The sequence below is a fragment of the Mus musculus genome, chromosome 7 (assembly GCF_000001635.26).
Source record: "Mus musculus strain C57BL/6J chromosome 7, GRCm38.p6 C57BL/6J".
NCBI lineage: Eukaryota > Metazoa > Chordata > Mammalia > Rodentia > Muridae > Mus > Mus musculus.
In genome coordinates, this window is record NC_000073.6 from 29,303,594 (window position 1) to 29,318,058 (window position 14,465).

General features: G+C 55.5%; 1 protein-coding gene across 18 annotated transcripts; it reads left to right on the plus strand.

Annotated features, from left to right (window-relative positions):
- The first annotated feature begins 358 nt into the window (after nucleotides 1-358).
- On the plus strand, nucleotides 359-13,999 carry Dpf1 (D4, zinc and double PHD fingers family 1). 18 transcript variants are annotated; one of them, XM_006540032.3, is made up of 12 exons: nucleotides 359-519; nucleotides 5,818-5,978; nucleotides 6,052-6,159; nucleotides 7,672-7,799; nucleotides 8,014-8,103; nucleotides 9,255-9,333; nucleotides 9,489-9,620; nucleotides 10,546-10,596; nucleotides 10,690-10,809; nucleotides 12,031-12,143; nucleotides 12,621-12,732; nucleotides 12,888-13,999. In XM_006540032.3, the coding sequence occupies exons 1-12, from the start codon at nucleotides 371-373 to the stop codon at nucleotides 12,956-12,958; spliced, it is 1,314 nt and encodes a 437-aa protein (XP_006540095.1). In that variant the 5' UTR covers nucleotides 359-370; the 3' UTR covers nucleotides 12,959-13,999. The 18 variants fall into 18 exon arrangements, with proteins under 18 accessions (XP_006540095.1, XP_030098515.1, XP_006540104.3 ...); NM_013874.2 differs by having other exon boundaries at nucleotides 412-519; nucleotides 12,651-12,732; nucleotides 12,888-13,993; XM_030242654.1 differs by lacking the exon at nucleotides 359-519 and adding an exon at nucleotides 3,238-4,505.
- Nucleotides 14,000-14,465: the final 466 nt, after the last annotated feature.

The following is a 14,465-nucleotide window of genomic DNA, read 5'->3' on the forward strand; positions in this document are numbered from 1 at the left end:
ACAAGTTAGAGCCACTCAGATAAGTAGGGACAGAAAATATAAATACTCCTTACACCCTGTGGGTCATCCACATCCCTTGGGGTGGTGGCGGTAAGGGACTAGCTGGTGGAAGAAGCCCCAGCTGGGACCCAGGCATCCCCAGAGTGGGAAGGATGCGTTAGTAGGAAGCCCAGTCCCGCCCTGTATCCCCAGCAACCAATGAGTACGCCATACTCCCAACGGCCCCTGGGACGTGTAGTCCCTACAGGGGCGCCCTCGGGCGCCGCCGCGCGCCCCTAGACTCCAGGTCCCGTCGTGCGCCGGGAGGCGCGGGGATTGGCTGAGCCACGCCCCCGGCCCGCCCCGCTTCGCTCGCGCCGCAGCCCCAAGAATGAATGAAATCGTAGCGCGCTGGGCGGCAGAGCGGGCGGCGCAGGCCGGGCTGGGCCCGCGCTCAGCGGCAGCAGCAGCGGCGCCCCGGGCCGGAGGCGGCCCAGCCGAGCGGGCCATGGCCACCGCCATTCAGAACCCGCTCAAGTCGTGAGTGTCCCTTCCCCAAGTCCGAAACCCCTCCCTCAGGAGCGGGTCCTCCCCACCGCACTCCCCCGGGCCGGGTTGGGGGACGCAGCGCGTGGATGGTATAAATGGTACTTGAGGACCCCCTTGCGTCTCACTCCCCTGCTGACCCTCCACCCCCTATTGCCCCTGGGGTTAGGTACCGGAGCCCTTCTGGATCACCGGGGCGCCTCTTCTTTGTCGCTGTCAGTGAAGGAATGTGCCGCGGGCTAGGGGGTGGTGGAGGCCGTGTCCCCACCCAGAGTGGGGGTAGGGGCTTCACTCGCCTACTCATCTCTGCTCCTCGGAGTCTTTGGGGTGCCCGACTTCCCCGGGTGGGTGGGAGGTACCAACCTTTAAGTACAGACCAGGAGCCTCACGCATCTCACCCCATTCCCCCTCATCAAAGCAGCATCCTCTTGTCGGGTCTTTCTCCGGGAACCCCGTGGCTGCAGAGTGGAAGCTAAGGCCATCCCCATTTGAGTCCTTACTGTCTCCTCTCTTTGCTCTCGGGTCTCCCAGACCTAGAAGTCCCGATGTCTCGGTCGGCTTGGACCACTGTATTCCTCCTTCTCCCCGCCCATACCCATCTAACGCGAGCACCTCCCATCCCCTTGGGGACCGGTGCCTCTGGAGCCGGTGCTGGGAGCGCCCTCCCTCTCCGGGAATTCCCTCCCTTTGGGTTTGTGCTCTACTCTCCTCAGAGCGCTGGCTGCCTGCTCGGCCGGGTGACTGGACACCCGGCCGCCGGGGTCCGAGGCTAGCCCCTCCCGGTCCCTCCTAGCTTTTTGCCACCCGATGTCAGCTTCACCTCTTTATATCTCCCTCTCTCTGTCCTTTCTCGGGATCCCGGACTCCCGGGTCCCTGCGCTCTCTATCCCCCACCCCCCCATCCCCTTTCCCAGGCGGTGACAGCCGGCTCCGAGTGACAGGAGCGTGGCCGCTCCCGCCCTCTCTCCCTGCAGGAGAGCGGCACTCCCCTCCCCCGCTCCCGGCCCGGCAGAGGAGGCGGAGGGCGAGCGCCCGCGGCGCCGCACAAAGGGGCCGGGGCTACCTCCCCCTTTCCCCACCCCCTGCACTCACGGACTTGACCTTGAGCCTGGAGCTTTGGGATGGCAAGGGGTGTGCGTCCCCAACCCCCATCCACCCACAGAAGGGTTATTTGGACCAAAGCCCCTCCCCAGTTGCTTCTGGTTTCTGGTATGGGGGGTGGGTTAGAGTTAGGGGCCAGGGATTTACAGTGGAGCATGGGGGACTGTCTGCTGCCTGGGTCAGTGTGAAGGGGAGAGTAATGATAATATGCTATGCTTGCCTCTCATTCAAAGCCACACACACAGAGGTCTGCCTTTTGGAGGGATACCCTGAAATCAGTGAAGATTGGAGTTCCAATCTGCGTTGGTGGGTCTGCAGACACGTTGGAGGAAGTGTGTGTGGTGTGCCCTCTGCAGGAGTAGAGGGGGCAGCCAATCTCTTCAGGGTACCCTCCAAAGGGTCTGTCTATTGGGCTGGAAGTGAGGACACACTTGCTCCTCAGGAGTGCCAGAGCCACAGGTCGTGGTGGCCCACGCCTTTAATCTCAGATGCAGGAGAATGTCTGCTGGTCTGGTCTACACAGGAACTCCAGGCCAGGGCTAGAGCCAAATCCCCCTGGGAAGAAGAGTCCATTGGCGCTGGCTGCAGTTCTCTCTGCCTGGATTCACACTTGGCTTGAAGCCCGCTCTGGGCCTCAGTGTTACTGTGTGTGGGTTGGGCAGCAGAGCAGTTTGCATTTCCTGAAGGGGTCCGCAGCAAGGCTCGAGGAGACTGTTGAATTAGTCGTTATGGACAGCTCAAGCTGGCCTCAGACACTAAGTCAAGGAGGCTGGCCTGGAGTTTCTGACCTCCCCTTGGCACCTGTGAGGTGCTGGGATTACAAGTGTGTGCCAGCACGCTCTGCTCCATCTTTTAGTCTTGTGGGTTTTTGTTTGTTTTGTTCTGTTTTCAAGACAGAGTCTTAAAAACTCTCTAGGCACAGGCTGTGGTCGAATGCTAGGGTGACATACCCGAGCCATAGGACCTCACTAAAAATCCTGTCTCTGTCAAGCACTCTCTCTGCACAGAGCCCGACTCAAAGTATTGATGTAAATAGCGAGTAATTAGCATTATCACACAGGGCACTGGGCTCCTGGGCAGGAGCGTTGCTTGGGCAACTGAGGACTGGGAGGGCCAAGTTCTGAGGAGAGCATTCTAGGAAGGGTCTGTGACAGTGATGGGAAAGGAAAGAGAGCCGGGGCCTTTCCTGGTAGTAGCCTGGGCTTCAGAGGTGACAGGATCTGAGTGTAAGGGCTGAGGTAGAGCTGCGAAATCAAGTTGGTGTGCTGGGAATCTGGAGGGTGGCAGAGGATTGTGACAAGGACCCTCTGAGCTCAATACTGGGTCTGGAGACTGGACGTATCATGGCATGGTCTGGAGATGATACTATGTGAGGGGTACCCACACCCCTTATTTATTCCTGGGCAGGACGTAAATCAGACACCCTGCAGTGCCGGGGGACGCCTGAGATGGGTGGGTGGGTGGGTGGATGGGGACATTTGTGGAAGGGAGCTATAGCAGTCTAGAGGTGTATTGTGTGTGTGAAGTGCGGGAAACCTTGAGACTTATGATGGGTGGACCGCCCCCTGCTGGACAAGAATTTTTTTTGTATTAACACTTGATATGCTAATTTATGCTGCCACTCTAATCAGAATGCTAAGTTATTCCCCAGAGGTGGGGCTGAGTGTGAGTCGTGTGTGTGTGTGTGTGTGTGTGTGTGTGTGTGTGTGATATTCAGTAGGTCAGCTCATTCTCTGGGGATCTCTTAGGGTAGAGTGTGGGAGAGAAAAGGAGGCAAGGAGGATCCTGTAGGGACGTGTGCAGGCACACGAATTCTATATCCAGACAGCAGCCAGGGGCTGAGAACAGGTAAGGTTTCCTCCCAGGATCTCAAAGCCCTTCTCTAGAAAATGAGGATAGTCCGGTTTAACCTGGAGAGAGCTGTGTTAAGCACATAGTGAGTGTTAAGTATTCACTCAACAAATATTTGTTGAACACCTGCTAAGGCAGGCTATTTATTCTTCCTAATAACAGTGCAACCACTTTATGCCTTGGTACATATCAGATCCTCTTTGTAGATATCTTCTCGGTGGAATAAATGAATTTATAGGTATCTGCCAGGTACTAATTCCAGCACTTGCCTGGTATGGCGTCACACACTAATTTCAGCACTTGGAGAGACAGGAAAAATGGCCAGTTTGGGCTGAACAGCAAGATGCTGTCCCTAAAACAGTCACTTACCCTGTTGCTATTGTAATCTTCAGTCCGTTGAGACAGGCCCAGAACGCTTAGCTTAAGTCATGCGCACCAAGTCCCACAAGCGAGGATTTGAGGCCAGGAAGAAGGAAGGCAGTTCTGTAGTCCTTCGTAGGAGTGGACTGGGGTGGCCGCGAGAGTCATCTCTCAGTCACGATGGGTTCTCTACAGCTTGGAGTGCTAGGTGGCGTTTGGCGTGCTGGTGACACAGCTGGGTGGGCACCTGCGAGGTCCCCGCGCGCCTGTGGCCGGTTGTGCGTGAAGGTGGGGTGAATGGAAGTCTGCGAGTGTAGTGTGACTATGTGTAAGCTGCCATGTGCGCGTGTGTGCGTGCATGCGTCTGTGCACGTGGGGCTGGAAGTGCGTGTGAGTGAGCGTGTGTGAACGACTGCGAGATCCTCCATCCCTCCCCCACCCCACCCCCTGGGTCGGAGGACCCGCTAGGGACTACCACTCCCGGCATGGCCTGGGCGGCCCGCCCTGCCATCCTGATTGGCTGAGATCCTCGTGCTCCCGCCCCCTGGGAATGAATGGATGGGCGGCCTCAGCGCCCGCCCGACCGCTGGGAGGACCGACCCGGCAGGGACCTGCTGGGGGCAGGACCCGGGGAGCAAGATGGCCACGGTCATCCCCAGCCCCCTGAGGTGGTGCGGGTGGGCGCGAGGCGGGGGAGTCGGCGCGGGCGGGTCTGTGCGGCCGCGCGCGCGCGTGTGTATGTGTGTGGCCGCTGGGGGTGGGGCTGGTGGGGTGTCAGGGGGCTGTCACCGCGTGCGGGGGTGCGAGTGTATGTGACTGAGGGTGTTTAGCAAGAATGATGTCCGACGCGTTGCTCCAGGACTGGGAGAGGGCGTGGGGGAGGGGTCTCCAAGGATTTTTAGGGGAAAGGGGTCATGTCCCCTCCCAGGGATGCCAGGGTTTGAGAGAGGGTACATGGTCTAGGGAAGCTGGGGCCTGGGTACACTCGAATCCACGCTACCTTTGTCTTGGGGTGTGGAGTGTGTTGAGCGACTTATACATTGCTTTTTGCTTTGTAGCTGAATGTGTGGGTATGTATAGGGTTTCTTTTATTCTGCACTACCTATCTGAGTATTTGGGTCTCGAAGTGTGTGCACATGTCTGGCGAATCTGCACCATTTATGTTCTGTGTCTTTGGATATGGACGTGTGAGGATAGGTCTAAATTTTTGTGTGAACATGAGCAGACCTGACTGCCCCTCTGTTTCCAAGGCGTGTACCTGTGTATTTGGGGATGCATTTTAAATTTGGGGTTTCTGTGTATGTGTACCCTTGAAAATCTCAGTGATGTCTTTGTATTGTGTGTTTGGCTGGAGTGTCTTTGGATGGATATGTAAGCGCATATGTAAATGTTTATAGGGTCCCTATCTTTTGACATTGTGTGACTGTTGGGATGAGTGTTGTGTGGTGTGTTTCCATGTTGTGGGTCTTTGTGGATAAGCTGTCTCTGGAACCATCTGGGTCTCTGGATACATGACATTCATAGGTAGTTCTATGGCTTTTTTTGATTTGGATTATTTGTGTTCTGCAAGAGATGTGTGTCTGTGTGACAGAGAGAATTTGTTTGCTACTCCTTTGTGAAGATTGGGATACGTTTCTCTTTGTGTGTGAATCCCGTGTGGCCATGTGCGATTTGTTTGTATTGGGTGTTTGGCTACGTTCATGTGTGGATGGGTCCCGGTATGTTTTGGTTTGTTTTTATATTGTCTGTGAACACTTCTTAACCCGAGACATAATCAAGTTTTAGGTAGCTGCTTCCCTGCCAGCACCCTGCCCCGCCCCCGGATCCAGAGGGGTGGGAGAAGATGGGGGAGGTGAAGGTGGACCTGGCCGGCTTGCCCTTTGCGGAGCAGTGGGAACGGGCAGCCGCGGGAGGGTGCTGGGCCTCCCTGCACTAGCCCTTGCTGACAGCCGCCCGCCCGCTGCTCGCCCGCCCCCACAGCCTTGGCGAGGACTTCTACCGGGAGGCCATCGAGCACTGTCGCAGCTACAACGCGCGCCTGTGTGCCGAGCGCAGCCTGCGCCTGCCTTTCCTCGACTCGCAGACCGGAGTGGCCCAGAACAACTGCTACATCTGGATGGAGAAGACCCACCGCGGGCCTGGTACTCGCCGCGAGGCTGGGGTGGGGCGGGGCCTGAGTCCGGGGACCTCACTTTCACAGCCTCTCTCCTCCAGGTTTGGCCCCGGGACAGATCTACACTTACCCCGCCCGCTGTTGGAGGAAGAAACGGAGACTCAACATCCTGGAGGACCCCAGGCTCCGGCCCTGCGAGTACAAGATCGGTGGGTGGAGCTGTGTCCCCTGCGCCTGCTGTGGCCCCAATCAAGGCCTTCAGCCCTCCCTGCTCCCCGGCTGAACTTCGTCTTTATTATCCTGAGTGTCCCTCCAGCAGACTATCTGTCCCCGGATGTCTTGAGTTACTTTCTTTGAGTGACTGAGTTGCCAGCTGTACCTGCTATGTGGGTCATGGCAAGCAGGTGTTTGGAGGACATGGTGTCATCTATGTCTAGATGTATCAAGGCTGATTGCATGTGCTTCCCAGGGAGCTGGGATACACCTGTGTCTGACTGTGTTTCTTTCTGTGGGTGCTGAGGGCTGTCTCACTGTGTATTTGTAAGAGTTAGCAACAGTTCTCCAGCTGTGGGTTGAGACCATGCACAACATATTTACATTTATGATGTATAACTATAAAAAAATTACAGTTATGAAGTAGCAACGAAATAATTTTCTGGCTGGGGGGGTCAACACAACATGAGGAACTATATTAAATTTAGGGTCACACTTTTAGGAAGGTTGAGAGCCACTCAGGGCGTCTACTTGTGACTTGTTTGTTGCTGAGTGCTTTAGGGTGCCTGTTTCTTTCTAGGTGTTTCCAAGAGAGAAAATGTGTGGGAAAATGTGTGTGTGTGTGGGGGGGGGGTAGGTCCGTGTCTGTCTATCTCTTTTGGGTGCATATCTGATTCCATCAGGGCATCCTGTTGGGGTACCATCTGTGACAGCCTTTCTGTGTTAGGTGTTTCTTCTGGAGTTTTCCAATGTGTTCAGGATAGGCAGACATTGGTTTCATCTCTTCCTCTGTCCAAATGTGTGTGTGTGTGAAGGTCTCCTTGTATCAAGGGTGCTGGAGAGCTGGCCGGCTGTGTTTTTCCCTGTATGTCAGACTGGGTTTCTCTGTGTAAGCATGTGGACACATTTGAGTGCTTCTCCTCGGGGTTGTCTGTGAGTGTCCAGGTGTACCATAGGGCGTACCTTTGTCTTCCTAATTAATGAAGGTCTAGATTTCTCTGTGGCTCTGGCTATTTCTTTCTGAGTATCTCTGTATCCAAGGGCTTAATCCTATCTCTTCTGTGTGTCCAGCTGTGTTCAAAGGTCAGCTGTGTTCCCTGTGTGGCCGGACATCTCTCTGCATGTCCTGCCTATGTGTCTGTGTGTATCCTATTCAAATGTCTATCTAACTTTCTTTGGGTATATCTGAGGGTCTAGTTGCCTTTCTACTATGCATGCAGGTATTTATGAGGGTCCATAGTGTTCCTAAGGGTTGCCAGTGTATTGGAGTCTGGTTCTGTCTTCTTTATCTAGTAGAGCTGAGGGTGTGGCTGTGCCTTCCCAGTGTATGGATATTCTTTCCAGGGCTTGAGTCGAATCCTTCTGTCCATTGTTGGCTGTGTGTGGGACAGTGTGGGAGAGCCTGTCCCTGTCGAAAGGACCATGCCCCCACCCCCACCCCCTGCAACCCGGGCACTTTGGCCACAGCCTCTTCAACTGATACCACTTTCCCTGTGGCCCGTCCCCAGATTGTGAGGCACCTCTGAAGAAGGAGGGTGGCCTCCCGGAAGGGCCAGTCCTCGAGGCTCTGCTGTGTGCTGAGACTGGAGAGAAGAAAGTGGAGCTGAAGGAGGAGGAGACCATCATGGACTGTCAGGTAAGGAGCCCCTCCCCGGCTGCAGATGCTCTCACCACTATGCCTTCCTGCTCTGAGATGCCCGGCTCCTCAGGGCCTCTGGGTACCCTATGGCCCCGATCTCCCAGAACACCTCTGCTTGTAGAAGGGTCCCTGACCTGCTCCCCCACCCTACCTGCAGCACATCAGTGCCCCCACCTTCTTGACCCCCCAATCTCCCTTCTACTGGGCCCAGAAACAGCAGTTGCTGGAGTTTCCGCATGATCTCGAGGTAGAAGACTTGGAGGAAGACATTCCCAGGAGGAAGAACAGGGCAAGAGGAAAGGTACCTTCCAGCAGCTTCCCTCCCGCCTCCTCCCCAGAGCCACGTAAAGGAGTAGAGGGCTTTGCACCCATTTTTATGGGTGAGGAAATGGAAACTCAGTGGATTATAAACTTTTTCGAAAATGGAGCTTGTGGATCAGAACTGTCTTGCAGAGCTGGGTGTGGTAGCCCACACTTGTAATCCCAGCACCTGGGAGGCTGAGGCAGGAGAATTGCTACAAGTTTGAGACAAGTGAATTCCAGGCTATTCTGAACTAAATAAAGAGATCGTGTGCAAAAAGAGATTAAAAAAAAAAAATCCTAAACCAAACCAGCTACCCAGACAACAACATCAGCAACACACACAAACACACACACGCACCATGCACACACATACAAACACACTCACATAAACACACACACTTACAAATACACACACATACAAACATGTACACACACATACAAATACATGTGTACAAATATACACTCCACATGTACACATAAACACACATATACATGCACACACACACACACACACACACACACACACACTCACAACCTCTAATAAGAACAATAAAAAGGTGTTGGAACACAGATTTACTCCCAGCACTGGAGAGGCAGAGGCAAGAGGATCTCTGAGTTCAAGGCCAGCCTGATCTATAGAGTGAGTTCGCAGGTAGCTAGGACTGTGTGGAGAGACCCTGTCTCAAAACAACAACAAGAAGAATTATCTTCATAGGTGTACCGAGAGAAATTCAAAGGCTCACCACTAGAAACTGTGCCCAGTTTTAGTGGGGAAGATTTCATTATCGTTGTGTGGTTCTGGCACCCAGAATCTCACACTCACATGACACCTGCTCTGTCACTGAGCCACGCCCCCAGTGCTGAAAAGAAAAACTTTAATTTTTTTCTTCAGTTTGACTTTCAAGTCTAAACGAAGAAGCCCACTAAGGCATGGTAGCACATATCCCATAATTCAGAAGCAGGAGGGCCACTGCATGTTTAAGGCCAGCCTGATCTACAGAGTGAATTCCAGGTCAGGCAGGGCTACATAATGAGACCCTGTCTCAAGCAACAACAGCAACAACGACGACAAACTCAAAAACCCCAAGAATGATGAGCCTTTCTTTCCCTGGCTTTCCAGCTCCTTACTCCTAACCCTCCTCCCTACAGGCATATGGCATTGGAGGTCTCCGCAAACGCCAGGACACCGCATCCCTGGAGGACCGAGACAAGCCGTACGTCTGTGATAGTGAGTTCTGCAGAGGGGAAAGAGAGATGGGGGTTGGGGGGGGGGCAGTGACCTCTCCCTTATGGCCCTCAGCAGAGCAGGTGGTGTGAACCTGGAGGCCAGGGTGGAGGAGGTGGCCCCGGAGTCTGACAATCACCCACTCACTTCCCCTCCAGTCTGTGGGAAGAGATATAAGAACCGGCCAGGACTCAGCTACCATTACACCCACACCCACCTGGCTGAGGAGGAGGGGGAGGAGCACACTGAACGCCACGCCCTGCCTTTCCACCGGAAAAACAACCATAAACGTGAGTTGGAGGGTCAAGGCTGGTGGGTGAGGTGCCAGGGGTGGGGCGGGAGCAATGGAGCCTGGAAATGTCTGCGGACGGGGAGGTGGGGGCACATTTAGACATTTCTGGAAAATCTTCAGCTTAACGGTTCCCTCCTCCACCAACCATAGGGATGCTGGCTCTGGGGTTGTCATGACAACCAACTCTCTCTCTCTCTCTCTCTCTCTCTCTCTCTCTCTCTCTCTCTCTCTCTCCCTCTCCCTCCCCCTCCCTCATTCTCTCTCTCTCTCTCTCTCTCTCTCTCTCTCTCTCTCTCTCTCTCCCTCATTCCCTGCCCGGGCATAATATTTCTGGGTCTGATTTATTGTTTCAATTAGAGCTCTGAGGGGGGTGGTAGATGACTTCCCCACCCCCACCCCAGACCTCCCTCGTCTCCTTCTCTACTATGTTAGGATCCAGGGCAAGGTCGGTGGCCCCCAGGGTCCTTGACACCCACCCATGGCTGTTCCATGCCATGATGACAGCTGAGCCACGGAGGAAGTGGACTATCTCTCACCTGTCCCTCAAAGAGAGCCTCTCCAAAAACCTCAGGCCTGGCCCAGAGCCCTCTGTGCTGTAAAAATGCCCTGATTAGGCTTTGCAGAACTGTCTGCTAATCGTTGGCCTAGGCAAACTTACTTAGGGGTGCCTAAGGGGGTGCCCCCTACATGATGGGGGCAGCCATGGGCTCTTGCTAAGGTTATACCTATCTCTCAGACTTTTACCCAAATAGAACGTATGGTTACCCCAAGAGTTAGGGTTCTGGTGAGAATGGCTTGCCCCTCCCCCAGCTTCCTTGCTACTTCCCAGTGCCTGGGCCAAGGGTCCCGCCCCTGGGGCTGAGGCTGGGGACAGATGGGACCTTGCCTATGGTAAGAGCCCCTTTCTGTCCCCCCACCCCCAGAGTTTTACAAAGAATTGGCCTGGGTCCCCGAGGCACAGAGGAAACACACAGGTAGGGGCACCTCCCTCCTCCCCGACTTCTGCAGCAGTCTTTGACTGGCACGCCTCACCTGTCCTGTGCCCACCGCTGCCTGCTGTCTTTCAGCCAAGAAAGCACCAGATGGCACTGTCATCCCCAATGGCTACTGTGACTTTTGCCTGGGGGGCTCCAAGAAGACTGGGTGTCCCGAGGACCTCATCTCCTGTGCGGACTGTGGGCGATCAGGTGACACTCACCACATATTTTCTGGAAGATGGCGGGGAGAGGGCATCTCAGAATCTGGATTTAGGGAATGGGAGGCAAGGGGAGCGAGGGCTGTACCCCGCCTGTCCTTGGGACTGCCTCTGCTGCCGGGGTCTGTGGGAAACTGAGCGGACTTGCTGGCACAGGAGGAACCAACAGTACGAGGTGCCATGGCTTTGTGCTCTCCCCGGGTGGAGAGTAGAGAGAAGTTAGGGAGGCATTGTGGGTAGGGGACAGAGCTATGGGAGCAATGAATTGCACCGCCTAGGTAGTGGGAATAGCAGGATTGTGTTCTGTAGAACTGTGGTTAATATAATGTGGTTTTCCATGGAGGCCTCCTGGGTAGTAAGACTGGTCGCATCAGCATCGTGGGTAATGGATTGTGGTCGTTACAGTGTGGGTTGTCTTTGCGATTTAATACAGTAGAATGTGGTCATTATGTCTTGGTGGACTGTGGCTGTGAGGAGCTGTGGCTACTGGGCGCTGTGGGCTGACAGGCTGTGTGGGCTGTTGGTGTCTGGCTCGGGGGGATGTAGTTGTAACTGTTGGGTGTTGTGGGCAGTGGCTGTTGAATGATATGGGTAGTGGTTGTCAGGCTCTGTGGGAAGTGCTGTGGGCAGTGGCTACAGGTGTCTCCGTACTGTGGGAGAATGACTGAGCAAATTCCCACGGCAAGCATTGTCAGTGGAAGTTTGTTTGCTGGTGCCTTGTGTGGGCTGGCCTTTGGTCTCAGCGAAGCAAGGTGTGGGGACCCTGTTATGGAGCTTGGTTGCCATAGTGTCCTGGCTGGCAGAAGTTGGCTGCCACGTTGCTGTGGTTAGCAGGAGGGCTGGCAGCCCCTCTGTGGGTATTGGAATGTGGCTGCCCTAGTGCGATACCTAACAGACTGTGGTGGCCACAGTGTTGTGGGTGGTAGAACGTGGTTGCCACAGCACTGTGGGTAATGGAATGCGGTTGCCATGGTGTTCTGGGGAGCAAAGTGTGGTTGTCATGGTGGCTGAGTAGGAGACTGTGGTGGCCAACACACAGCTGCCTGCCACGCAGTCCAGCTTCCGGATGTCTGTCTCAGGGGTAGGGTCCCACCACAAAGCTCGCCTTGACCTCAGAGTCAGGGCTTGGGATAGAGCCATTACCTCCCCAGGGGTCAGTAGCCACCAGGGATATGACAACTCACTAACTGCATCCCTGCCCCTCGACCCCCAGGACATCCCTCGTGTTTACAGTTCACGGTGAACATGACCGCGGCTGTGCGGACCTACCGCTGGCAGTGCATTGAATGCAAGTCCTGCAGCCTGTGTGGCACCTCGGAGAATGACGTGAGTGCCCACCCCATCTCCCGGGCACATCCCCAGCTTCCCTTCCGGCCTGCCTCTGCCACTCTGCCCATGAGGCCTAAAAGTCTTCCTTGTTCATAACTCCCAGTGACCAGCATTAGCGTGCAGTACGGTTGCCACCGTCCTTATTCTTTTATATTCTTTCCCATGACACCTCCCCACCTCCCTTGAGGCTGGTGCTCCTGTTCCCACTACACATAGAAGATGCTGAGCTCAGGGAGGGAGAAGGAGGCCTGAGGTCACCAAGGTCAGAAGGTTGTAGGGCCAGGATTTGAACCTCCGGAGTTGGTATCTGGCCCGCTGAGCATCACTCAGTACAAAATCCGACTCCGTGAGTCGTCAGACAAGGCCAGTGGACTTCCACAGTACAGGCTGCAGAGCCAGTTTTCTCAGAAGGGCCCCTGGGACCCAGCCCCTGCCCCAGCCCCCCACCCCGGTTTCTGGTGCCCGTGCCCCCAGGGTGCCAGCTGGGCGGGTCTCACCCCCCAGGACCAGCTGCTGTTCTGTGATGACTGCGATCGAGGTTACCACATGTACTGCCTGAGCCCTCCCATGGCGGAGCCCCCGGAAGGTGAGGGAAGGGGTGGGCGAGACATGGGGTGGGTGGGTTGGAACGTTGTCTTCCTGGTGGCAGAGACCATGTGCTCCGGGTGGGGACAGGTGGGGGGCGCTCTTCATCTCTCCATCGGGCTCCAGTCTAATTTTGTCTCTTGGCTTCCCCCGCAGGGAGCTGGAGCTGCCACCTCTGTCTCCGGCACTTGAAGGAAAAGGCCTCTGCTTACATCACCCTGACCTAGGCCCGGCTCTGCTTCCCCAGGATCTTTGGGTGGTGCTATCTCCTGCCTCTTGGAGCTCCTGGCGCTCCCCACCCGGTGTCCCCAGTGGAAGGGATGGGGTGAAGCCCAGAGTGGGGGGGGGCAAGGTGTTCTCCCTCTGCAAGTGGAATGTTACCCTGTGGGTGGCTGGGTCCAACAGGGTCCCTCCTGTCCCCCCTCTTCATCCCTTGACAAATGGGCACCAGGCTTCTGCTCTCCTCAAAGCCATACCCCCGCCTTTGGGCGGGCATAGAGGGGTAGTGGATGCTAGCCAGCAGCACGGAAAGAGCCTTTTTCTAAAGAAAAAGACAAAACGTGGAAAAAAAAGGGAAAAAAATTAATATATACAAAGAGTCCTATAAAGCCTGGCTGGGTGGAGAGGCACTGTTGAGTGTCTGCTGGGGACCTGACTTTACCAGTTTCCTGAATGGCGCCTCCCCACCTCATTTCTGGAGTTGCAATGGTCTCAACTCCCATCTGAGGTGGGTACCACCCCTTCCTCAGTACCCACCGTGGATACTGCATGTGAACTATGGTTTTGAACTCTTCCTCCTCCTCCTTGAGAGCCCCGCCCTGCGCCCGCGTGGTGCCTGCCTGCCAGGCCTGGGGCGTGCAGCCGGGGAGGCGGGTGGGGTGAGGCAGGCAGGCAGCCAGCCCCCTGCAGTGAGAAGCACAGATTGCAATGGACTCAGTTTTTTTTTTTTTTTTTTTTTTTTTTCCTTTCTCCCTTCCCACCCCTTTCCTTCCCTACCCAGCCAGGCTGGGCTGCCTCCTGCCCCCCTCGCTAGCCATTTGGGGGTGGCAAGGGGGTGTGGTTGTTTCTCGTGGTTGTGTGTGTTTGTTGTTCGGGTTTTTAAAAGGGGAAATTGAGACTGCAAGTGGGGGAGGTGGAGGGTCTGGGGGAGTCTGCCCCCAATCCAGGAGTACCCCCCTTGCCACCAAGTCTCCTTTATTGCCTGCCTCTGCTGTGAATTAACTTGTTCTGTGTATTAAACTGGGCCTGACCCCTCTGCCCACAACTGCTTCCATCTCTAACCTCTTTTGGGGTGTCACCAACATGGGAAGCCAAGGGGCCTCACTGGGGTAGAAGCCACTGTGGCTGGCCCCCACCTCTTTGCCCCTACACCATGCCTCCCTGTGGCTTTGTCCCAGCTCCTCCCTGTCTTGCTGGAGAGAAGAGGGGGATGGGGTGGAGGGGCTCCCACCCAGCCAGCTGTGGTTGCCATAGCAACGGGCTGCTGCAGCTGCAGCGGGAGGCAGCTCAAAGAGGGAGGTGGGAGTGAAGACTGGGGGGAAGGGAGGGCTGGAGAGACCAGAAGGCAGCCCCCTCCCTGGCTAGGGTTTGGGAGATAGCACCTCAGCATGGCTGGCTGTCACTTGGGATTCCCTGACCTGGGTGTGGTTAAAAGTGGAGGACAGGAGGACATCTCAAAACACAGGGATTCAAGGAGACAGGCAGGGTGGGGTGGGGGTGGGTGGGGGTGGAGAA

Excerpts from the sequence above, each read along its gene's own strand:
- Dpf1 (XM_006540032.3), top strand. The coding sequence starts at position 371 with ATGAATGAAATCGTAGCGCGCTGGGCGGCAGAGCGGGCGGCGCAGGCC. Across the intron at positions 5,979-6,051 it reads GAAGACCCACCGCGGGCCTG|GTTTGGCCCCGGGACAGATC; the intron begins GTACTCGCCGCG and ends TCTCTCCTCCAG. Across the intron at positions 7,800-8,013 it reads AGACCATCATGGACTGTCAG|AAACAGCAGTTGCTGGAGTT; the intron begins GTAAGGAGCCCC and ends TACTGGGCCCAG.